The 26,080-nt window shown below is 38.3% G+C and overlaps 1 protein-coding gene across 4 annotated transcripts in view; it reads right to left on the bottom strand.

Annotated features, from left to right (window-relative positions):
• Positions 1–13,482: 13,482 nt before the first annotated feature.
• Positions 13,483–26,080, bottom strand: part of usp32 (ubiquitin specific peptidase 32) — a 200,992-nt gene continuing 188,394 nt past the window's right edge. For all 4 annotated transcript variants that reach the window (XM_043718522.1, XM_043718523.1, XM_043718524.1 and 1 more), the window contains 7 exons: positions 24,784–24,870; positions 24,190–24,310; positions 23,766–23,957; positions 22,497–22,740; positions 21,715–22,187; positions 16,163–16,255; positions 13,483–14,861 (listed from right to left, as the gene is read on the bottom strand). In XM_043718522.1, the coding sequence (XP_043574457.1) occupies positions 14,688–14,861; positions 16,163–16,255; positions 21,715–22,187; positions 22,497–22,740; positions 23,766–23,957; positions 24,190–24,310; positions 24,784–24,870 (1,384 nt within the window). In that variant the 3' untranslated portion in view covers positions 13,483–14,687. The remainder of the gene's footprint in view (positions 14,862–16,162; positions 16,256–21,714; positions 22,188–22,496; positions 22,741–23,765; positions 23,958–24,189; positions 24,311–24,783; positions 24,871–26,080) is intronic.

The raw sequence follows: 26,080 nt of genomic DNA, 5'->3' as shown, positions 1-26,080 counted from the left end.
TCACTCTTACAATATGTCCTTTCACCTTCAAAGGTCTGTGCACATGGACCCTTAGGCCCATTTGTACATTCGAACTGTGTATGGAATAATTGCTTCTCCCTGTCATTCTGCCAAAGCGCATCATCTGATTTTCTTTGCACTAAATTCCATCTGTCACTTGTCTGCCATTTTGCGAGCCTATTTCCTGTTGTAGTTACCAAAACAATTCACTGGAAAAGCTCATCAGGTCTGGCAGCATCTGTGGAGAGAAATCAGAGTTAACATTTCAGGTCGAGTGACCCTTCCTCAGAACGATGAACTTTTATAGTTAATTGCTTTATCCTGATTCTTTGCCACACTTCCAACTTTAATGTCATTAGTAAATTTTGAAATTTTATTCTACATTATAGATAAAAAGATTTGGATATTGAAAAGAAACTGTGGACTTAGCACTGAACCTTGGCAAACACAATCATCTACTACCTTCTGGTCTGCAAATGAACCATTTAGCATGATTTGTTTTCTGTCCCTAAAGGAATATCTTTATCTTAGATTACAATAACCCTACTATTCTGAATCCGAATTATATTGATTGAATTTTTATATGGTCTGTTTGACAAACACTTCCTTGAAATCTTCTGGTAAGATGGTGATAGTCGGACTTCTGAGCCCAAGGCTCATCTACTCCGTCCGCTTTTCTTTTGGTTTCTTTTCCTTTTCCTCTCTTTCTCAATTTTTAAAAAAATTACCTCTTGTTTTCTTGGTGGTGGCATTGGGGAAGCGAGTGGGCCCAGCAGTACAGACTCATCGTGATGTCAGAGGCGAATTTGGGTTCCTAGTGGCTTTTGCATCACCAAGATGGTCCTAATGCTGACTCATGGCTGCTTGCGGTGGAGACTTGTTCGGGTTTCTGGTGGTGTCTGCATCCATGTCCCGGGCAGATTCACGGAGGCAGCACTGGAGGTGGGTTTGGGCCCAGTACAAGACCCAGTGGCATCTGCAGTGGCTGCATTGGTGAGGTAGGCCTGAAGCGGACTCAAGGCAGTGGTGCCATCGAGTTTGTGCTGCTGTGATACCCAGTGGCATCTGCATTGGCAAGGTCCATTGAGGACTTGTAGTGGCCAGGGCATCAGTGCTAGTAAGCTGGCACGTAAGAGTGGCCATTGTTGGTGCAGCGAAGGAGACTTGTGCCTGATTTATCAGGACAATGACAGAGCACTTAGCAAGAAGAACTGTAAAGTTGAACACTTTTTATTTTTCTCTGTTTCGTCGTTTTTCTGCCTTTAAATTTATGTTTTGGTTTATTTTTCTGTGTTTTAAGATGGTGTTGGAGAGTGGCAGTACTACACAAGTTTTTCACTGTATTTTGTAACAATATACACATGGCAATAAATAAATTAAATCAAAGTTGTTCATGACATTACTTCAAAGAGGAGAGGGGTCAGCTGAAATTTGACCTTCAATAAAGGTGGCAAAAGAATGATAACATTTATTTGTGAGTTGCTGTGTGCAAATTGCTGTGTTACCTGCATTTCAACAGTTCAACACCAAGAAATTCACTTTGGCTTTAAAGTGCTTTGATATGTCTGATAGTCTTGAAAAGTGCTAGATAGTACTTGTAATGCAGTGGTAGTATCACTATCTTTGCACCAGGAGGACTGGGTTCGCGTTCTACCTGTTCCAGAGGTATGTAATAATCTCGCTGAACAGGTTGATTAGAAAAGTTATTTTTGTTCGCAGCCCATCTTTCCTAACTTTCATCCCATTTGTTATTTCTACAATTTAAGTTTCTACTACTACCAATATTTTGTCAACAATCTCTTAGTATTCATTACATATTTGTGTCTTGGCTGCATCCCTAAGCATTTATCAGTCTCATTACCTCACAATTTACAAGCTGGATGATTTTTGGTACCCTTTCATATTAATTGTCATTGCATCCTCACACTCTTCTGGTCAAATGTACTAAAATTCCTTGAGGATACAAGCAAGTTGTATTTATTGAGGAATGAAGTCAGCACCTGACCCTGTGGTGAAGGAATTTTCAATGGTCAGTATTTAACCTGAGGCTTGTGAGGCCTTTTACTGGAGAGAGGAGCCAATAGATTCTGGGACACTGCCATTCAGCTTGCAACTGAACCAGGAAACAAAATCAGAGTCTAGACTCAGAAAAACAGTGAGCTGATTGGCTGGTAAGGAACTAGCTTTAAAGATGAACCTTAAATAGTAGTTATTTTTAAAAGTGTAAAATTACTAAGGGATTAACTAGAAAACACCAAGGAAGAATAACAGAGATTAAGAAAAAGAGTGTATTTGGAACACTGTAGAAATAAAACATTTAACGACCGTCAAAATTGCCTCAGTGGCTCCACACCAGACTTTAAAAATAACAGATACCAGCATCAGCTCGATAGCTCCAAACAAAAATTAACAATGAAGTAGTCAGTGTGATTTTAGCAGAGCAAGACTAAATAAACCCAATCCTCCTTGAATATAGCCCCCAATCTGATATAGGCAGACAGACACAATCAAGAGATAAACTAAAGGAAAAATAAGAGAGGGGGGAATTGGCCTGATCACTTAAACAGTTTCAAAGATGCGTAGTTTCACAAGGACATGAAAGTATATCTTGCTTGATTTCTGAAGTCGCCAGTCAATGCCTACAGCTTTCAGTAGGCTTCCAGATATATTCAATGTTCTTCCAGCTAGGATTCTATTCCCTGAATTTTCAATAATTTGACAATAGGAGAATAACTAGAGAGATATCAAAACTCCAGCAGCTTTCACACTCTCAGCCTTTCTGTCTAAAAAAACAGATCAAGCTTTAGTTTCTCTGTCTTTCCATCATTCTCATTGTTGGACAGGTCAGTTGGCCCCTTTTAACATTCAAGCATTTTCCACCCTTTGAGCATAACACATCTCTGGAGCTGAAATGTCAACAGTGCTTTTTGAACAATAATCAATCTGCAATTAACTTTGCAGGCCAGCTCCCATAAACAAATATCAATTTGTTTGTTCTTTCCCTTTTTAACAAACAAACTGCTGTTCACAGTTCAACTAGGTTAGAATATCTGGTCGGTATGGATGAATTGAACTGAAGGGTCTGTTTCCATGCTGTACATCTCTCTGTCTCCATGAGACTAAAGGTAAGGAGAGTATCTTCTTAGAATAACTAAGTTTTCTAATCAATTAATCTAAGTTTCAGTTTAAATCATGGCAGTTGAGGGCAGCTGAGCGGAATGTGTGATCTGTCATATGTAGGAAGTCATGGATCTTACAATCATCCTAGATGACCATGTGCAAGAAGTGCTTCCTACTGCAGAACTATGAGCTCTGGGTTTTGGAGCTCAAGGCAGCTGGAGACACTGGCATGGCTGAAACTTACGTGGATACACCGTTTAGAGAAGTGGTTGCACTACAGATCAAGGGTCTGGAGGTATGAAGGGAATTGGTGAATACCAGGCTATCAAAGTGGAACAAGTAGATCGCCCCTAGGGCCCTGTTCATAAATTGTTTTTTATATTTTGGAAACTAATGAGTGTTTGGTTCCTCAAGCGAGTGCAGTCACAGCTAGGCTTCTGGCACCACAAGCGACCTGAGTACAGAAGGGGAGGAAACAAAGGAGTGATAATAGAGGATTCATTGGTTAGGGGAGCAGGCAAGCATTTCTGTGACTTCAGATGTGGTTCCAGGATGTTGTGTTGCCTCCTTAGTCTCAGGGCTGAAAATGTGTTGCTGGAAAAGCGCAGCAGGTCAGGCAGCATCCAAGGAACAGGAGAATCGACGTTTCGGGCATAAGCCCTTCTTCAGGAGATGATTCTCCTGAAGAAGGGCTTATGCCCGAAACGTCGATTCCCCTTTTCCTTGGATGCTACCTGACCTGCTGCGCTTTTCCAGCAACACATTTTCAGCTCTGATCTCCAGCATCTGCAGCCCTCACTTTCTCCTCCTTAGTCTCAGGGTCAGGGATGTCACTGAGTGGACGCAGGTCTTCCTGAAGGGAAGGGTGATAAGACAGAGGTAAACATTGGTATCAATGATACATGTAGAATGAGGGATTGGGCCTTGTATTACAAGTTCAGGGAAATAAGCAGTTGATTAAAAAAGCAGGGCCTAAAAAGGTTGTGATCGCTAGAATACTCCTGGTGCCATGTCCTAACGAGCACAGAAGTGGGAGAACAGGGCATATGAATGTGTAGCTCAAGAGTTCGTGCAGAAAGGAGGGTTTCAGATTCCTGGATCACTTGCACTGTTTCTGGGGCGATAGGACCTCTACAAGTGGGATGGTCTGCACCTGAAACACAGTGGGACTAACATATTTTTTATTGCGAAGTTGGGTAGCGTATTTGTAGATTGGAAGACAGGATGTTAGAATTTGATGATTGTAAAATTATGGGGGGGGGGGTGCAGGGAAGGGAGGAAGTGCACGGCCTCTTTAAAAGATGTTTTATTTATGCTTAGCAATTTAAAAATGAGTGTCTGTGGGCAGCAGAATGCTCGAATTGAAACATTTGTATCAAAAGGCTATACTGTTAGCAGGCAAAGCAGCATTTTTACCAAGACAACAGATTTTTAAAATTAATTTAAATCAGGCACTTAGAGACTAAGGACCAATTAAGTTTAAATCTGATGATTTTGACAACCTAGAACCAATTGGACTATAGAAAAATTAATAAGTCATCAAAGCAGATGGCATTTGAAAAGTGGCAGAGACCAAACCGCCATCCTAAGAGATTAGCTCTCTCAGCTGTCCGAGTAATCTGACTAAAGGTTCAGGGCTAATATTCCTGACACCAGAATTCGATGGAGAGAGGTGTTCCTGACGCAAGAATTCAAAGGAGGTAGCGTTCCGGAAAGAAGATTAGCAGAGAGGGAGTGGAGCATTCTGGAAGATGTATCCTGGCTGTAAAAAGACTAAATGTTATAGTATCTTATATAGACTTGTATTTATTGAAACTGTGTACCATGAGAATTTTGTTTAATTTGGGAATAGTTAGTAGTAGAGGGGAATTGTTCACTTTGGAGTTAGATAAATAATTTGTTACTTGTTGAGTATAGAGTGACTGAAAGGATTTCATTTCATTTAACCACTCCTTTATAACAGATTGGGGTAGGGGGTGTGGTGAGAGGTATGTTATACCACTTGTCGTACTACTTTTAACAGATTGTGAAATGAGGTGATACTCTCTGGATGTTTCGGTTTTAGTTATCAGAAGGGGTTGACCTCCGTTTGAGGACACATAGAATGATGCAGCATGGAAACAGATCCTACAGTGCAACTTGTTCATTCTCAAACTAAATCAGTCCCACTTGCCTGTGTTTGGCCCATATCCCTCTAAACCTTTCTTATTCATGTCCCTAACCAAATGTATTTTAAATGTTGTAACTGTACCTGCATCTACCACCACCTTTGGCCGTTCATTTAGCATACATTTTTGAATAAGGAAAACATTGTTACTGTAATTAAAGATATTTCTGAGGGATCATTTAATGAAAATATATAGGTTGAAGTTAGAAATAATAAAGAGATGATCACCTTGATGTGATTGTACTATAGAACCCCCAGTAGTCAGAGGGAAACTGAGAAACAGGGTAAGAATAAGGTTGTGATAGTAGTGGGATTTTAATTTACCAAACATTGACTGGGACTGCCATAGTGTTAAAGGTTTGGATAGGGAAGAATATGTTAAATATGTTCAAGAAAATTTTCTTTATCAATATGTAAATATTCCAACTAGAGCAAGAGCAAAACTTGACCTTCTCCTGGGAAATAAGGCAGGGCAAGTGAGTGAAGTGTTAGTAGGGGAACACTTTGGGACTAATGATCATAATACTATTCATTTTAAAATAATTACAGAAAAGGATAAGTCTTCCATAGAAGATAAAGTTCTTTCTTGGAGTAAGGCAAATTTTAAGAGTATGAAACAAGAACTTTCAAAAGTTGATTGGAGTAGATTGTTTGTGGGTAAAAGGATGACTGATAAGTAGGAGGCCTTCAAAAGTGTGATAATGAGAATTCAGAGGCATTATGTTCCTATTAGAGTGAAAGGCATGGCTGGTAAGATGAGGCAACAATGGATGAATGAAGATTGAGGTTCTAGTCAAGAATAAGAAAGAAACATAGATGTAGGCAACTGGGATCAAATGAATCTCCAAGAGTATAAAGAGTGCATTCCTAAGGAGGAAATCAGGAAAGCAAAGACGGATATGAGGTAACCTCAGCAGATAAGGTTACAGATAATCCAAAAAGATTCTACAAATACATCGAGAGGAACTAGACAGAGAGTCAGGCCCCTTAAAGATCATCGAAATCATCTTTATGTTGAATCTCAAGAGATGGGAGAGATAGTGAATGAATATTTTGTCTGTTTTTACTGCTGAGAAAGAAATGGAGGTGAGAGAGCTCTGGGAAATAAATATTGATATTTCACATTACAGAAGAGGAAATATGGAGGTCTTAGAAAATATAAAGATGAACACATTTTCAAAACCTGATCGAGTGCATCCCAGCACTTTGTGGGAAATTAGGGAGGCGATTACAGGGCCTCTTGCAGAAATATTTCTCATCTATAAATATGGGTGAAGTACGGGAGGACTGGAGGGTGGCTAAGTGTTGCTGCAAGGAGATGCCTAAAAGCTGTAGACTGACGAGTCTGACATTAGTGGTGGATAACTTGTTGGTATTCTGAAAGGAGAACACCTCTGGGACACCCGGACCAACCAACCCAACCACCCCGCAGCCCAACATTTCAACTCCCCCTCCCACTCCACCAAGGACATGCAGGTCCTTGGACTCCTCCATCTCCAGACCATGGCAACACGACGGTTGGAGGAAGAGCGCCTCATCTTCTGCCTGGGAACCCTCCAACCACAAGGGATGAACTCAGATTTCTCCAGTTTCCTCATTTCCCCTCCCCCCACCTTGTCTCAGCCAAACCCCTCGAACTACGTCGATTCTCCTGTTCCTTGGATGCTGCCTGACCTGCGCTTTTCCAGCAACACATTTTCAGGTATTCTGAAAGGTAGGATTTACATATATTTGGAGAGGCAGTGACTGATTAGGAATAGTCAGCATGGTTTATTGCAAATGAAATTGTCTCACAAATTTGATTTGAGTTTTTTAATGAAGTAACCAAAAAGATTGATGAGGACAGGATTGTTGTTTGCTTGGACTTTAGTAAAGCCTATGGCAAGGTTCTGCATGGTAGATTAATTAAGTTAGATCACATGGGATTCAGGGTTCGCTTATCAATTGGATATAAAATTGACTTGATGGTAGGAGACAGAGGGTGGTGGTGGAGGGTTGTTTTTCGGACTGGAAGCCTTTGACCAGTGGTGTTCCACAGAGTTCGGTGCTGGGTCCACTTTTGTTTGTCATTTATATAAATGATTTGGATTAGAATAGGAGGCATGGTTAGTAAATTTGCCGATGACACCAAAATCGCTGATGTAGTAGACAATGAAGAAGGTTATCTAAGATTACAAAGAGATCTTGATCAGTTGGATCAGTGGGCTGAAAAGTGGCAGATGGAGTTTCATTTGGATAAATGTGAGGTATTAGATTTTGGTAATACAAACAACAAGACTTCTACAACTAAAGGCAGGACCCTGAGTAATGTTGTAGAACGGAGAGACCTAGAGGTTCAGATACATAATTCTTTGAAATTTGCATCACATTAGACACAGTGATTAGGAAGGTGCTTAGTACGCTTGCCTTCATTGTTCAGACCTTTGAGTATAGGAGTTGGGACGATTTGTTGAGGTTGTACAGGATGCTGGTGAAGCCTCTTCTGGAGTAGTGTCCAGTTCTCATCACCCTGTTATAGGAAGGATATTATCAAACTGGAGAAGGTTCAGAAAAGATTTACCAGCAGGGTGCTGGGAATAGAGAGTTTGAAAACAGACTGGAAAGTCTTGGATTTTTTTCATTGGAGCATCAGAGATTGAGACGTGACCTTATTGAGATTTATAAAATTATAAGGGACATAGATAAGGTGAATAGCAAGGGTCTTTTCCCTAGGGTAGGGGAGTTCAAATCTGGGGGCAAATTTTTAAGGTGAGAGGAGAAAGATTTAAAAAGGACATGAGGGACAATGTTTTTACACAGAGTAGTTCGTTTGTGCCATGAACTGCCAGAGAAAGTGGTGGATGCAGGTACTTTTGCAAGTTTAAAAAACATTTGGATAAGTTCACAAATAGGAAATGTTTGGAAGGTTATGAGCCAAGCGCAGGCAGGCGGGACTAGTTTATTTTGGGAACGTGGTCATTGTGGACTGGTTGGACCGAAGGGTCTGATTCCATGCTATACGAATCATTCACTGTGTGGGAAAAGTTGTCTTTCATGTCCCTTTTAAATATTTCTCTCCTCATCTTAAAAATATGCCCTCTAGTTTTGAACTCCTTTACCCTAGGGAAAAGACCTTCGCTATTCACCCTATCCAGATCCCTCATGATTTTATAAACGTCCATAAGGTCATTCATCATCCTTCTATGCTCTAGTGAAAAACATCCCAGCCAATCCTTATAACTCAAGCCCTCCAGTCCTTAGAAATGTTTTCTGCACCTATAAATCACAAACAATAGTGGACCCAGCACTATTTCCTGCAGAACATTGCTGGTCACAGTCTTCCAGTCCAAAAAAGAACCCTCCGCTACCATTCTCTGTCTCCTACTGTCAAGCCCTGCCCAAATCCCATGTGATCTAATTTTACTGATCAGTCAATCATGCAGAACCTTATCAAAGGCTTTACTAAAGTCCATGTGGACAACATCTATTGCTCTGACCTCATCTATCATTTTGGTTACATCCTCCAAAATCTCAGACATGTTTGAGAGACGTGATTTCCCATGCATAAAGCCATTGCTAACAATCTATAATCAGTCCTTGCATCTCCAAATTTATGTAAATTCAATTTTCAAAATCCCCTCTAACCTTCTTTGGGAGGATTTGCTGATGTTGTTGGAAGGAATTTAACCGGTTCAACAGGGCAGGGTACACAATATGTTAATTTCATAGTGACTCAGAATATCTGAGCAAAGGAATCTAGGCAGAGGTGTTCAGCCATGTTTTGCCTTAAGAAAGTAAGGTGAGAGGGGGCCCTTCAATGTAAGAGATGAAAGAAAGGTATGGACATGTGGAATTGTGATGTTGCTGCCATCACAGAGCCATGGCTGAAGGAAGGACAAGACTCACAACTTAAATTTTCAGACAGAAAAGGGTAAGGTGTAAGAGAGGAGGTGGTGTTGCTTTATTAATCAAGGAGTCAGCAACTGCAATAAGGAGGGATGATATCTCGGAAGTGCCATCAAATGAGACTTTGTGGATAGATAGTAGAAACCAAAAGGGGGCAGACACACTGTTTGGAGTACTGTATATTATAAGCCTTGAAACTCACCAGACGAGAGGAGCACATATATAGTCAATTCACTAAGCTGTGTAAATAGTAGGGTGGTTAGTTTAGGGGATTTCAACTACCTCATTAATTAGGATAACCATAGCATAAAGAGTTTGGAGGGTTCAAATCCTCCAAGGTCCATTCAAGAACAGCGCAGTGCTGTGCCCAATTCTGGGGAACTAAGCTGGACTGGTGTTTTCATGTGGCACAGGGGATGCACTTTAGTGATAGTGACCACAACATCATATATTTTAAGAAAAAGAGGGTCTGTAAAAATGTTTTTAATTGGGTTAAGACAGTTTTTATTAAAATAAGGCAGAATCTGGCCAAAGTAGATTTGGAAAAATACTTGAAGGTAAATCTGTGACAGAACAGAGGGAAGTGTTCAAATGGCAGTTGGGGAGAGTTCAGGCCCAATATGTTCCCTTTAGTCTGAATTGTAGCAATGTGGAGAACGTGGCTGTCTTGGAATTTCAGAACTGGATAAATAGGCAAAAAGAGGCTTTTAAAAGGTCAAAAAGAAGCAAATCAATGGAGCCCTAATGGAATTGAGAAATTGTCCTTAAGCAATTTGGACAGCAAAGATGGTGCATGAAAAACAGTGGAGGGCAAGATTGTGGAGAATCCCAAAATATTACATAAGTAAATCAAAGGGAAGAGAAGAACCAGGGAAAGTGAGGAACTTATTAGGGACCCTGAAGGAAATTTGTGCATGGAGCAGAAGGATATTGGTAGTGTGTTAAATGAGTACTTCGCATCTTTCTTCACTCTGGAGGAAGAGGACATAGGTATAGAACTAAGAACAGCATAATACAGGCCCTTTGGCCTTTGATGTTGTGCCGACCTTTTATCCTACTCTAAGATCAACTCACCTAATGAGTTTTGAGAAGATTTGTAGCTCAGGTTGAGGTTCTGGATGTAGGTTTGCTCACTGAGCTGGAAGATTCATTTTCAGAAGTTTCGTCCCCATACTAGGTAACATCTTCAGTGAGCCCATTTTACTGTCATCCATGTGCCTACCCAAGAGTCGCTCAAATGTGCCTAATGTATCTGACTCTACCACCACTGCTGGCAGTGCATTCCACGCACCCAGTGTAAAGGCTGACATCCCCCTAAACCTTCCTCCAATCACCTTAAAATTATGCCCCCTTGTCATAGCCATTTCCACCATGGGAAAGTCTCTGGCTATCCATTCTCTCTATACCTCTCATCATTTTGTACATCTCTATCAAGTCACCTCTCACCCTTCCTTCACTCCAATGAGAAAAACCTCAGCTCCCTCAACCTTTCTTCATAAGACATGCCCTCCAGTCCAGGCAGCATCCTGGTAAATCTCCTTTGCATCCTCTTGAAAGCTTCCGCATCCTTCTATAATGAGGTGACCAGAACTGAACATAATATTCCAAGTGTGGTCTGCTCCATAGACCTGCAGCATAACCTTATGGCTCTTAAACTCAATCCCCCTGCTAATGAAAGCCAACACACAACTCTATCAAGTTGGGTGGCAACTTTGAGTGATCTATGGACATAGACCCCAAGATCCATCTGTTCCTCCACACTGCCAAGAATTCGGCTTTTAACCCTGCATCCTGCATTCAAATTTGACCTTCCGAAATGAATCACTTCACACTTTTCCAGGTTGAACTCCATCTGCTACTTATCAGCCCAGTTCTGCATCCTGTCAATGTCCTGTTGCAAGCTACAACAACCCTCCACATTATCCACAACTTCACCAACCTTTGTGTCATTGGCAAATTTACTAACCCATCCTTCCACTTCCTCATCCAAGTCATTTCTAAAAAACACAAAGAACAGAGATCCCAGAAGAGATCCTGTAGAACAGCACTAGTCACCGAGCTCCAGGCTACCACCACCCTCTTCTTTCGGTCAGCCAATTCTGTTTCCAGACATCCAGGAAGATGAATTGAGGTTCTCGAGCACATTTACATAAGGAATGAGGAAGTATTAGAGATGTTGGTAGATGTAAAAGTGGATAAATCCCAGATCTGGATCGGTTGTATCCCAGGCTGCTTGGGAGTTGAGGGAGGAAATTGCAAGGGCCCTCACCCAAATTTCTAATTTCTCTCTGGCCACAGGGGAGGTGCCAGAAGACTGGAGTACAGTTAATTCAAGAAGGGTAAAGATGATAAACCAGGGAATTACAGGCCATCGAGTATTATATCAGAAGGGAAATTGTACGAGAAATTTCTAAAGGTGAGAATCAATCTCCATTTAGAGAAGCAAGGTTTGGTGGAGGATAATCAGCATTGTTTTATCAGAGGGTGGTCATGTTGAACAAATCTGGTGAAACTTTGCGGAAGTGACCAATTGTGTAGGAGAGAGTAAAGGAGGTAAAAACAAATGGAAGAGAGAGTAACTTGGCACATTGGCTCAGTGGCAGGAAACAGAGGGTGACAGTTATTTTACTGGAGGCAATGCAGTTTATAAGTAATAATTTAGAGTACTAAATCAATGGCAAGATGTTAGGAAGCATGGAGGAACACAGGGAGCTTGGGATGTTTGTCTAAAATCCCGAAAGGCAGGGCAGGTTAACAGGGTAGTATGATTGAGGCATAGATTATATGAGCAGGGAGGTTATATTGGAGTTGTACAGGACTTTGATTGGGCCACAGCTGTAACACTGTGCAGTTATGGTCACCAAACCATAGGAAGGATCTGATTGTATTAAAGGAGATGCAGAGGAAATTTACCAGGATGTTGCTCAGAGAGGGTGGATAAGCTCAGGTTTTCTTCTTTGGAGCAGGGAAGGTTAATCATAGAATCTGTGGAAGCAGGCCATTTGGTCCATCAAGTCCACACCAACCTTCTGACCCACCCCTCTACCCTATCCCTGTAACCCCACATGCCCCTGGACACAATGGGCAATTTAGCATAGCCAGTTCACCTAACAGGAGCATCTGGAGGAAACCCCCGCAGACAGTGGGAGAACGTCCAAACAGATAGTCGCCCAAGGATGAAATGAATCAAACTGGTGTCCTTGGCACTGAGCTACCCTAATATAGTTTCCCAAATAGCTGTGTTGATGGCTAGTATATTAGATAATATTAATATAGAATGTTTGTAGTTCCTTAGAATATCACAAATATTTAATACTTATAGTAACTGTTTACTATTTAGCATAATTTGTATAAAAGTAGATGCCTTTTTAATGCATGTTTCAGCTTCCTGTGAAGTTAACCTAATTCAGAAAATTATATAGAACTCACTTTTGACAAATTTCCTTCAGTTACAACTTCCTGTTTTATCAAAAAAACTATTTACACATTTATTCAAGTCAGTCACTCCAGCCACTGTATTTATTGTTTTAATAGTTACAGATGAACAAGTTCACTCCATATACAATTACCAGTACAGTTTTTACAGATCGTATTACAATACATCACTGCTATTTGTTTATTTACAAAGCACTTATGTACATAAAAATCTTCCAATTCAGTGCAATGTCATTTTTTTTACAATTTACAAAATAAGATGTAATGTAGTTACTCAGATAAATTAATAAATTCTGCAGTTATTAATGATTTAATTTAATAAAAAAAATATTTTTCAACCATTATATCTATAACAGACTTGTAAGAACACAATACAGCAGTAGATTGCACTACCGGCCCTTATTTCAGGGCTGTGGCTGAAAGGATGGTTTAAAATATTAATTTCTCACACAATCACTCAGGCTTTTTTGTTTTCAACTCTTGGAGAACATAAAAAGAGGAACAGTTATAGAGACAATGTAAAATTGTTGCTTTTGTTCTAATCATAATGCGCACCTGTGTTTGTCAAGATATTTAAAAATGCATGACATAGTTAAGTGCATGATCACTGCTTCAGTGGTATTGTGTAGAGAAAGTATGGCTAGATTGTTTTAGAATACCAAGCAATGAGGTACTGCATTTAGCCATCACTTTTAGAATTAGTTACACAGACTGTAACTGCGCAAAGGAACCATCGGTTCCAAATTATGTTACATTGTATTTGCCAATGTTCCCGTTTAATAGAGCTTAATTAGTAGTCTTTATATGAACGAACACACACACACACATACACATATATATTTAAGACCATCTGAAGTAGCCGTAGGATTTTGCTGGATATCAATAAAAATCACATTGGGTGGGAATTGCAATGACCTTTGAAGGTAAAACACTGTTCAATAATAGTACCTAGCTCTGGATATCAAATGTTTGTTCCAGTTTTGAATATAGTAAAATAGATCACAAATCATCTGTTTCTGCTAAGTTATTTTTATGATGCCAAAGAAAACAGTTCTGCTTTAAAATGCTTCTAGGTTTATGGACATTTTGTAGCTCAAGTAATGATATGAATTTAAAAATCCAAATAAATATTAAAAGTGAAAAAAAAATCCTGTGCCCAAAGTACTTGTAATATAATATCAATTAAACAAATCATATAGCAAACAGCAGTGCTGTAAATGCAGGTGAAGTTTAAATACAACACTCTCAAACCTTCTAAATCAGGTTTCTTTAGTTTTAGCCAAGCCAGAAAAAACCTGAAGATAGTTTGCTCCAAATTCATCATAAATGTGAATTATTAAAATAAAAAGTGTAGCTTAACCTAATTATTTCTATGTTTAAGGAACGTGTAAATCAACCAAACAGAAGTGAGGAAGATTCAAGAAACACAACTCAACTTTGTATTACCTTTTTAAATTCTTGAATGCATTCAGTTCAGTTCACTCTCACTTGGGTGAAGAGATTTAAATAATCATGGCACATATTTTGTAACTTCTCAGAATTTTACATTGAACAAAAAGACTAATTCTGAAACATTTACACAGGTTTTAAAATATTGATTTTTCTACAACTATATAACATTAAAAATACAAGCTAAAGTCATTGTTAAAAAGATAACAAATGCAAATTGTGTTTCATGAACCATCACTTCAAATTCACTAGGGGAAAATATAGTCTAATCAGTTAATGATAACTCTGTTAGAGTTAAAATGCTGTAGCCCATGTTTTAGGAAGTTTAAATTTCTGGCATGCTACCATTCTGGTCTCGTCAACACAATGCATGAAACTCATAGTTTAAGAAAAGGAGGTAGCAGATCATATTGGCTACTGATACGTTGCAATTAACAACTGGAAAATCAGTATTACCATCTGTATTCAACTTCTACATTTTTTCCTTATGCTTCATAATCACATAGAATTTATTTGCAGAAGCAGTACATTTTGAGCAGAAATCCTGTCCAACCCTGAAATTCTCATCTGGAGTGTTTTGTTGCCCAGTCATTCTGAAATCTCATGGCATTTTGAAAATGGAAAAACACATTCACTGCAGAATACAGTACTTTCTATAATCAGATTCAAAATCTTCATCCATACTGCTCGTGTCTGCCATCTTCTTGCCTTCTGTCTTTGGCAGGAACTGTGCATAGTTCACACCTTGTTGTTCATAGAAAAGTATGTAGGCTGAATCAGTATCAATTTCATCAGGACGCACCTCCTGGAATGGAGAAAGAAAAAAAAAATTAGGTTCATAGTATATTGTTAGAGGAATTACAAGAGAAGGGTTAGGGGTAATAAACCAGGATATCATTTTCAGATCAGAAATAAAAAAATCATAAAACAAAAATATGATCTAATGTATGTACACAGTATTTAATCAATCAAGATTGTGGCCACTGAAGGAAAAAGGAAATCAGAACATTCTGTGCAGACGTTTCTCACCACTTCCACTATAGACTGAACTAGTCATTTCTGGATAAAACATCTATTCACTGTCAGAAAACCTTTTTATTCATCGTCTTACCCATAACTTTTAGGCGAATTGTGATTAAATTGGAGCAATCCTCTTTTGCTCATATCTTCACTTTATCATTCCTCTGAAGTCCATTCACTATCTTGGTTGCCATCTTTTGTTTAAGCTGCTACTAAAAGCTTTTTCCTTTGAGCCAAAGGAAACATGAATGCCCACATCAATTACACCAAGGGCATATTTAGAAATTCTGGTCCAATTTTGCCCTGCCCTCCAGCTACTACAGAAACCAGTAGTTCTTGTATTTCACACTTTAAAAGGCCCAACTATTCAATATTTCAATGGTTTGTGTTTTTTCGTCATTCCCAATATGTTCTAAACTCCATTTCTTAAACTTAACCCAAGCAACCCATAAACATAACCATCCATCTGTCAGAGTTACACAAGATGATTTTTTTCTCTGAGCTGCAGCCATTCTTTAAGCTGTAGTGCCCCCCTCCAACAGCCTTATCACATCTATGCAATGTAATGAGGATATCTGTTTATCGCACTCCCCAGGAATTCCACACCTCCCCACTGAGTGAGAAAGAAAAATGATTCCCTTCTAATCTTCCTGCCAATTACTTTAAACCTATGTGCCTTAGTTATTGACTGCTCTGCTATGGGAAGTAGGACCTTACTATCCACTCTATCCAGTCCTCGATTTTTAGTAATTTCAATTAATTCTTTACTCAATGTCTTTTCCGATGAAAACAACAAACACTCCAATCGTTCCATGTAGTTAAAATTTTCATTCCGGATATCTTTTTAAAAAACCTTTATAATCTTTATCAGCATTTTTTGTTTACTCCTTGACTACCTACATTTTAAATTTATTTTTCTGTGTACAATTGTGAGAAGTACCATAGAAATGGAAGTCACTGAGTTAGCTAAGTATGGCATATTTTGGACATGCCATAGAATATACACTGTACCAGAATGATTATGTTCAATTTACACAAGTTGTATATTTTCATAATGAAAAGGATAAAACTGCGGCATTAACATACCTTACAGCTACTATCGTTGTAGCAGTACCACTTTTCATTGGGGTTTTTGGCATATGTGACATAGTGGCCTCCTCCCAAAATTCCTGAATGGCACTAGATGAATAAAGCAAATTATTTTGTTAACAAATAACATTTGACTACTTTTGATTTATTACAGGCAGTCTTTTAAAAACAATTATTTATAGGATGAGGTCATCACTGGTTAGGCTAGCATTTATTGCCCATCCCTAATTACCCAGAGAACAGTTAAGAATCAACCATATTGCTGTGGGTCTGGAGTCACATGTAGGCCAGATGAGGTAAGGATGGCAGATTATTCCACCATGGGTCATGGCAGAGTTCAAACCGAGGTCCCCAGAACATTACTTGGGTTTCTGGATTAACAGTCCTGCTCCTCGGATGCTGCCTGAACTGCTGTGCTTTTCCAGCACCACTCTAATCTAGAATCTGGTTTCCTTGTTTTTATCTAGTTAACAGTCCAGCAATAATCACCACCTTTCTCTTCTCTAATTGCAAATAATTTACAGAAGATAATCAGCAATATTTATGTACATAAAAAGAAGTAATTTATAAAATGACAGCCACAGAAAACAGTAAAAAGACTCAAGTAGATTTTGGAAAAAAATCTGTTGCATTTTCATTTAATTTTTACTATCTTTTTGTTAAAAATCAAATATGTCCATTGGAAAATTTATTTTGTTTCTCAGATCTAAAGAAACTCTGTAGAAGACAGAAGATGAATAAAGATGAAAATAGGCTGGTTTATATTCCTTAATAACTGTTCAGACTGTCATCCAAAATTTATGGTGGACACCCAAAGATGGTTTCAGAAGAGTCACCACCTGAGATAAAACGGATATCTTGTTACTTTTCTAAAAGGGCTAAGTGTACCAAAAATACATTTCAGTGCTGTATTTAGTGATTCATGAGAACTATCAGCTTATAGCATCATAACCGTAAATGTTTTCCAATTACTTGTTTGGTTGGGTGTAACATTTAGAGTCTTGGTGAAACCATATTTTGTGGAAGCTTTTCATCTTACATTCTTCTGAGTAATTATCACCTCTTAAATAGAGAAGCCATTTGTTTAAGTTGTAAGCACGACACTGTAATATGGATACACCAACGTCATTCTGCAGATTAATGGTTACTTTGATTTCACAAACTAATGAATGGACATAAGGTCATCACTTTTGGCCTAAAACATGCTCTGTTTACCTCAGACTACTTTGGAAGGGCAAGACGCTTCAAACATTAGCAGTTTCATGCAACTAGAGTACAGGAACAACATGATTGGTATTCACCACTAACAGGATGTTGCCGTCAAGCTAAAAGACATTCTGCCTGTTCCACAAATGACAACATGATACATGAATTTAAGTACTAGTGTGATGCTAGGTATCACATTAACTCACCATTGTCTTACCAGACCATAGGGCGATGCTCTCATTAGATAGAAAAGTACAGCACAGAACAGGCCCTTTGGCCCACGATGTTGTGCCGAGATTTAATCCTAATGTAAAATATAGTAACAACCTACGCACCCCTCAATTCACTGCTATCCATGTGCATGTCCAGCAGTCGCTTAAATGTCCCCAATGACTCTGCTTCCACCACCACCGCTGGTAACGCATTCCATGCATTCACAACTCTCTGTGTAAAACACCTATCTCTGACGTCTCCTTTATTCCTTCCTCCTAATATCTTCAAACTATGACTTCTCGTACCAGTCAATCCTGCCCTGGGGAAAAGTCTCTGGCTATTGACTCTGTCTATTCTTCTCATTATTTTGTACACCTCTATTAGGTCTCCTCTCTTCCTCCTTCTCTCCAGAGAGAAAAGTCCGAGCCTATTCAACCTTTCTTCATAAGGCAAGCCCTCCAGTCCAGGCAGCATCCTCGTAAACCTTCTTTGCACCCTCTCCAAATCCTCTGTATCTTTCCTATAGTAGGGCGACCAGAACTGGACACAATATTCCAAATGTGGCCTCACCAGGGACTTGTAGAACTGCAGCAAAACCTCTTAAACTCGATCCCTCTGTTAATGAAAGCCAAAACACTATATGATTTCTTAACAACCCTATCCACTTGAGTGACAACTTTGAGGGATCTATGTACTTGCACACCCAGATCCCTCTGTTCCTCCACACTGCCAAGAATCCTGTCTTTAATCCTATATTCAGCATTCGAGTTTGACATTCTAAAATGCATCATTTTGCATTTACCAAGGTTGGACTCCACCTGCCATTTCTCAGCCCAGCTCTGCATTCTGTCTATGTTGCGCTGCAGCCTGCAATAGCCCTCTATACTAACGACGACACCTCCAACCTTTGTGTCATCTGCAAATTTACGAACCCACCCCTCAACCTCTTCATCCAAGTCATTTATAAAAACTACAAAGAACAGAGGCCCAAGTACAGAGCCCTGCGGGACCCTACTCAACACTGTCCTCCAGACAGAATACTTTCCATCTACAACCACTCTCTGCCTTGTCAGCCAAGCAATTCTGAATCCAGATAGCCAAATCTCCCTGTATCCCATACTTCCTGACTTTATGGATGAGCCTACCATAGGGAACCCTATCAAATGCCTTGCTGAAATCCATATACCCATTGGTATATTTCCATTGGTAGGAGAGACTAGGCCAAGGACACAGCTGTAGAGTAAAGGGAAGACCTTTTAGAATGGAGGTAAGGAGAAATGTCTTCATCCAGAGAGTGGTGAATCTTTGGAATTCATTGCCACAGAAGGCTCTGGAGGCCAGAATATTGAGTATATTTAAGACTGAGATAGATTGGTTCTAGATTGTCAAGGATTACAGGGAGAAAGTGGGAGAATAGGGTTGGGAAACTTATCAGCCATGGTTGAAAGGCAGGGCAGACTCGATGGGCTGAATGGTCTAATTTCTGCTCCTATGTCTTATGGTTTTTATGAAAAAGCATTAACAATGTCTTTTATTCTGCAAAAAACACAAGTGTTTTAACGAGAATTAACTTTTAATGGACTCTGTTTACTACAGTGGTACACCAGGCTCAGACTTAGATTTGTGTTATAACATGTATTCAAAATCTGCAGAACACTGATTATGCAATTTTAACTTTGCTAATGACATCAAACATTAATGACATAATGCATTGGAGTTTGGATCTCAAAATGAAAGAAATTAAGTACAACTGGATTTTGCATAGTGTGTGTAGTCAAGACCAACAAACATCTTTCAATGTGAATGTGCAGTTACACAAGTACACAAAGCACTAGTGAGTAGATCAGTAGTGACAGATAAGTGATTTGGAGATGATTGCTGATTATTCCTCAAAAGTTTCAAGTACAGTATGAGGAAGATGCAGTCAAAGGAAGCAGGGACCTGGGCTGTACTACTTCAACTGTTCAGTACAAAGTTAGAAATGTGGTAATAAGGTTATTTAAATTTTAATAAGCTCTCAGTTAGAATATGGTTAGCCATTCTAATCTTCACATCACAAAGATGACATTCTGGATCCTCAGGCAGAATGATCAATGGCCTAATAATAATTTGTATTTATATCATGCTTTTAAAGCAAAAGTATTCTGACCCTTCACAGCAGCTTTTATCAAATAATTTTTGACACTGAGCCATGTTGGGAATTATTGTAGCAGAAGGACATAAAGGTGAGTTCTTGGAGCATCTTAAGCAGTAAGGGGCAATGGAAAAGTGAAGACATTTAAGGAGGAAATTTCACAGGTTAGGACATTAGCAGCAGAATGCATTCAATTGTGTCTTCTGTTGAGTTTGCTAGAAAGCAAACTTGTTTATGGATTTTAAAATAGAATTTATTGATTATTGCACATTAATAGACTGCATAGAATTGATAGCTTATTCAAATTGAGAAATCAAAGTATAGTTGGAAATTTACTTTTCTAAGAAGCACTCAATCTATGGAACAGGATTCCAGAGGTAGTAATTAAATTGAATTCTTGCCGTTCAAGGCAACAATTCTGGTCACAGTTTTTTAAAAAAAGTGATTACTTTTGATGTGTGAGAGAGACACTAGTGATAGATGAATCCTGAATTAACTTAAGAGTTTTAATTAATGAGTTCTTCAAGGTTGTATGCAGACAGTCAGGATGAATACATGGCTGAGTCCATCAAAATAGAAAGTTAGCACACAAGGGTTTAATGGCTATTCCTGACCTATGGAAATAACTGAATTTTCAGCCTTCAATCTGTGGTAATTTAAACTGGCTTTTGATATCATGAGGGTAAATAGAGTGATGTTACAGATTGAGCATGAGGGGCTGTGAGTTCAATTTCTCCTAGTTTAAGATGCACTAAATGGGAGTGGGGTGAGGCCAGAAGAGGAAAAGTGAACAAACATCCTGCTCGTGCAGTTCTGTGCACTTCCCTGTGTTGAATTAAAAGGAGCAAATATGATGTTCTGTGGACAACCTGTCTGAATGAGGTTCATCCGGAAAATAGGAACATGAATTAAAATTAGGCCTGACTATGATTATTTTCTAGGTTATTAAGATACATACATATTTTTGCTTCTAGTTATAATTGATTCATTTCTTTAAGATGGTTCATTAGGATCAAATACCATTTTTTTCATTCCTAAAAAATAGCCTGGCAGATTTATCATCTCAGAATACAGATATATTTAACTAGATCTAGACACTAGGGATAAAATCATTCAAATACAAGCATCTTGTGGTTTCATTTGAACCTTTAAAATTAACAAGGGCTCTCAAGTCAGAACAAATAATTACATTTTTAAATCTGTCATTTTTATTTTGAAGAATTTCTTAGCATCCCTGGTCCAATTTGGAAAGTCTATCTTAACAACTTGGATGAGGCAGAGGGAAAGATGTAAAAAAGAACTTGATGAATTATCAACAAGCCACTATGTAAAGATTAACATGCCAGAAATGTTTATCTAATCCGTTATTTTTAATAGGCACTGATGCTATTTAAATAGTTAAGCATGCATTCCTATCAAACCAAGGTCATTATCAAATGCTTTTGGAAGTTCCAATTGGTACTGATGATGACATTGTCAGATTTTTGTCAGGAATAATATAGATTGATCAGTAAAGCCATTAATCAGCCTGTCAGTAGATTCACAAGTGGAAGTTAATTGGTGTGGACATCATTGGTAACTTTCAACAGAAAACCTGAGAAAACTTTACTATGAACTGACAGTTAGCACTGAATAGTCCCAGTGAAGATCAAAAAAAATGTGAAAGTAGTCAGTACACATGTCTGCTTTCAAGGAGATCACCTCAATGAATTATTGAGTGAGTTAACAATAGAAAAGAATGAAGTTGAATTCTTCATAAATTGTGGAATTTTCAGTTCATTTCATGAACAAATGTGCTTGGAGAATAGAAAATTCGTAAGTCAATGATTTTGGTTGAATTCCTATAGATTAATTTACTGTTAAAATTACAATATAGTTAAAATTAAAACCTGTAGAATTTTAGTCAGAAGAGTTTAAAAAGTTTATTAATATTGGAATGTTTATCAGACAACTAAAGATTTTATTCTGCAACAGATTATAAAAATAGTGTACTTACAGAAATTGCATATAAATTATATAGAGGCTTCAAATGGAGTGGAACTCTTTGGTCATCTGCAGTTACGTCTTCATTCTTATGACTTTCACATTCTCCGTTACTATTGCAATTTCTAAATCCATTCTGTGGCTTATTGTGACACACTCCATTGACCAAAATCAATTCATTGTCCTGAGCTGTTACAACCTCGTGCATTATCCCCTCATTGTCTCCTCCACAGCAGTTTGCCTTATCAGTGACATCCACCATTTGGTCGAAATGAGCATTTCTGACATTCTTCATCTCCAATATTTGATCTATATCACAGTTATTCTCCTTGCTGCTGTCCAGATTTTCTTTACTGTTTGACAGCTTATTCTTGCCAAGTTGCGGTAAGCGGAGTCGACCTCTGTTTTTTCCTTGTTTAGGGCTATTGGTAGGGCTATTGCTTTTGCTTGATGAGTTATGATTTTTTCTTCCTGAAGGTGGAGACGCTGCAATTAAAGATAAATAGTGAAAAATAACAATTTTTCTCCATAATATTTGCTTGATTATCGAAAACGTATCTTATAATAGAAGTATATATTTACTGTAACATTGACTAGATTAATCTACAAAAATTAATTTAGATTGTCATGAAAGTTGGAAATGGCAGTGACTCAGGTTTTAAAAAAAAAAACTCCTAATTAAATCATCGCCATCAACTTATTTTACACTGCGTCACAAACATCCAAATGTAACCCAAATTGAATTTTAAGTACTAGATATCTGGAATTAAGACACAAAAGCTATAAATTAAGTACCTTTTAAATTCAAAATACTCATGTTTATACCAGCTTGTGGTTCAGAGCCACCAGTCCCCATTCCCTGGGAGTTTCCCAAATCGGATTTCTTCGGTTCCATTTGTGTAATCTGCTGTTCAGTACGTGTTAAATACCGTGGCACCAAAAATGCACTGGGGTCGAAACCTTCACGAGGAAATTTAACAATCTTCTGCGATTTAATCCAACGGCCATTAACAAATTGAAATCTTTTCAGGTGAATTATCTTAAAAACAAAGCAAACCAGAAGTATAGTTATTACCAAGTTAATGTACAAAACACAAGTGACCTGTTTTTGACATGTAAATGCCAGATGATATCTGCCCTAGTCACTTCTAAAATTCTTCATTGTAACTTAGTTTTGCATGTTTTACAAAATCTTAGCAATAAATGTATTGAGTCTTTCAATACTAACATGGTCATTCTAAAAGATGAGAGACTTAAACAATTCAGGTCTTTTTAAATATATCATTTCAGTTGCATCACACTAAACTTTTCCTATAAATTCTGTGTCTTACGATCTTATAGTCCACAACCACCCGATGAAGGAGCAGTGTTCCGACAACTAGTGTTTCCAAATAAACCTCTTGGATTATAACCTGGTGTTGTGAGATTTTAAAAATTTTGTACACCCCAATCCAACACCGGCACCTCCAAATCATAATAAACTCTCCTCTTTAATTTCTATACAGAATGGAGTTGGAGGTAAGATAATTAGCATGTTACATGAATAAGGTCCACATGAAGCACATAGCTAGGGAAATGAGCTTTGGAGGGAATAGCCCAAAGGTGGCCATTATAGGATTACATTAAAGGTTCTCCTTGCACTTGGATTGTAATCAATTGTGGAAAGTTTTAGGCAAAATTGAAAGATGAATATAGTTTTAATGGAAGGAAGAATCTCCAATGTAATCCTCACCAAAACAGTGATTGCAATGGTTATAAGTTATCTGGGTGGAAAAGGTAAAAACAAAACCATGTCATCAGAGCTCAGATGGGAGAGATAGGATATAATTGTGGTGGTTTATTTTTGATTGTTTGTCTGGAAGAACTTTTTTTGTAGTTTTATGGTGTCAGCTGCCTAAACCAATTAGGTTTGTTTATGACAGTAAAACCTTAAAACTTTAACTTTGTAAGATCAATCAAGTTGGTCAATGGGATTCAAATACCTTCTTTAAAGTTATCGGTGTCTAGGAGACAAGACAGTTTTCTAGTTATCAATTAAAATCAAGTGGCTTTTAAGCCCAGTACCAGAATTGGTGGAAGTCTCCAGAGATCAAGCTTCTTTGTTGCCAGGCGATGGGTCTTACATTTTGAACAATAATAGAGCTCGTCCTCCCCTAACTCTTCTTCACTAGTGAATGCCCGAAGACAGCTGTCTAAATTAATGGGCTCTGCTTGAGCTCGCCGACTCTCCTCGACACTTTCATGCTCTTCACAGATCTAGACATGTAGAACAATTAAAACGGATGGTGATCAATTATAGTCTTTGCAATAACTTTGCATTGTACAGTACACCACAGAATTGTCCATTTGATTATTCTGGCAGGATCATTTTTATGTTCACAATAACATTGGGTGAATTTGTTATTTAGAGTACTAGAAAAGCTTTAAAATCAAGAAAATAGGAGTAACACTGTAGTAACATTATCCAATGAATTTAGTGAAATATTACCCTTTCCTGTGATGTTTGATAACGAAGATGTAGAGCAGTTGGATCCCAGTCAATGGCTATGTAAGCATTTCCAACAGCAGCTCGTTCATCAGAACAGTCAATCTTGCATCCTCTGCAAAATCTACATCAGAACAAAAGTGCTGTTCAGGATGAAATGTTACCTCAATTGGCAAAATACAGTTATCCCAAAAAGTATTTTTCCACACATCTTGTATTTTATCACTGAAGAGACTGGAACCTGGACAGAATTGGAAGGTAAGCAATTTATGATCTTCACCAACAATATTCTATGGTGAAATAAAAAGAGTAAAGAAGTACAATTGACTTTAGAATACATCCAGTTTGTCCAATAGTAAGCAAGGGATCTTGCCTCTGGATTGATAAGTTATGGACCAAGTAGATGTCAGCCAAGGCTGTGATGTAAAACAAAATTGTTTGTGGAAATACAAAATTAATTGAAGGCACACAATGATGCACTTTTAAACGTATAATAATCTTTTTCTAAAATCAGAGTCTGTAATAAACTCTAAGTCTTGCAAGTTCTTCATTACTATTGAAAAGAGCAATTAGCAGAGTAAAAAGGACTTTTGTTACCTGTACCATGAACACCATGAACATGTGTTTCCATCTTTATGAACAACTCGAAGAGTGAATGGATACTGATAACCCATACTGTCATCACTAGAATACAAACACAATGTACAGTATTAGTCTGGAAAACAACGTATGATGCAATGCACTGAAAGATTTGTTTGCACATTACATAGTAGAATATAAAGTTACAAATATTTAACTCAACAGCAAGATTGCTATAGTCAAGGCAAGGCAGTGAAAATCAGACACATTTATTATTGTGCATGGCTAGTTTTTTATCCACTTGTGGATCACGAGCATTGCTGGCTGGGTCAGCATTTATTGCCCATCCCAGCTGCTCGTGAAGGTGACTTTTTGAACTGCTGCAGTCATGGGAACAAAGAACAAGAGTAGGGCACTCGGTCCTTCAGTCCTGCTCTGCCATTCAATAAAATCATGGCTGATCTGATTTTAACCTCAACTTTACATTCCTGCATATCCTCAATCTTTCATCCTCCTGCTAATTAAGAATCTGCCAATCTGTACTTTGAAAATATTTAATGATTCTGCATCCACTGCCTTTTGATGAATGGAATTCATCCTCAATGAAAAACAAACATTCTTCCACATTTCAGTTCAAAATGCCCTGTTATTCTTAACAATGACCCCTAGTTTTAGAATCACTCAAAGGAGGAAACATGCTTTCGATATCCAGCCAATCTAGTCCCCTCAGCATCTTAGATGTTTCAATTAATTCACCTCTGACTCTTCTAAACTCCAGAAAGTACATGCATAGCCTGTTTAACTTTCTTCATAAGGCAATCTACTATTTCCAGGTATTAGTCGAGTAAGCCTTCAATGAACTGCTTCCAACGTAATAACATCTTCCCATAAGTTCTCTATACTGTACATAGCTCTTAAGGTGTGTTCTCATCAATGCCCTATGAAACTGAAGCATAACTTCTTTACATTTACATTGTTTCTCTCATGATAAATAATCAACCCACAATGCCATTAGGAAGCGAAATCCATGATTTTGGACACTGAGGAACAGCAAGGTATTTCCTAGTCAGGATGGTGAGTGGCGTGGAGGTGAATTTGTGGGTAATATTGTTAACCTTGTCCTTATAGATAGCAGTGGTAGTGGGTTTGGAAAGTGCTGTCTAAGGATCTTTGGTAGATTTCTAGAGTGCATCTTGTAGATAACACAAACATGTTGCTTCTGAGTGTCAGTGGTAGAGGGAGTGGATGTTTATCGATGTGGTGGCAATCAAGAAGGCTGCTCTGCCCTGAATGTTGTCAAACTTTAGTGTTGTTG

Source organism: Chiloscyllium plagiosum, chromosome 28, assembly GCF_004010195.1.
Source record: "Chiloscyllium plagiosum isolate BGI_BamShark_2017 chromosome 28, ASM401019v2, whole genome shotgun sequence".
Taxonomy (NCBI): domain Eukaryota; kingdom Metazoa; phylum Chordata; class Chondrichthyes; order Orectolobiformes; family Hemiscylliidae; genus Chiloscyllium; species Chiloscyllium plagiosum.
This window is presented reverse-complemented; position numbering and strand designations above follow the sequence as displayed.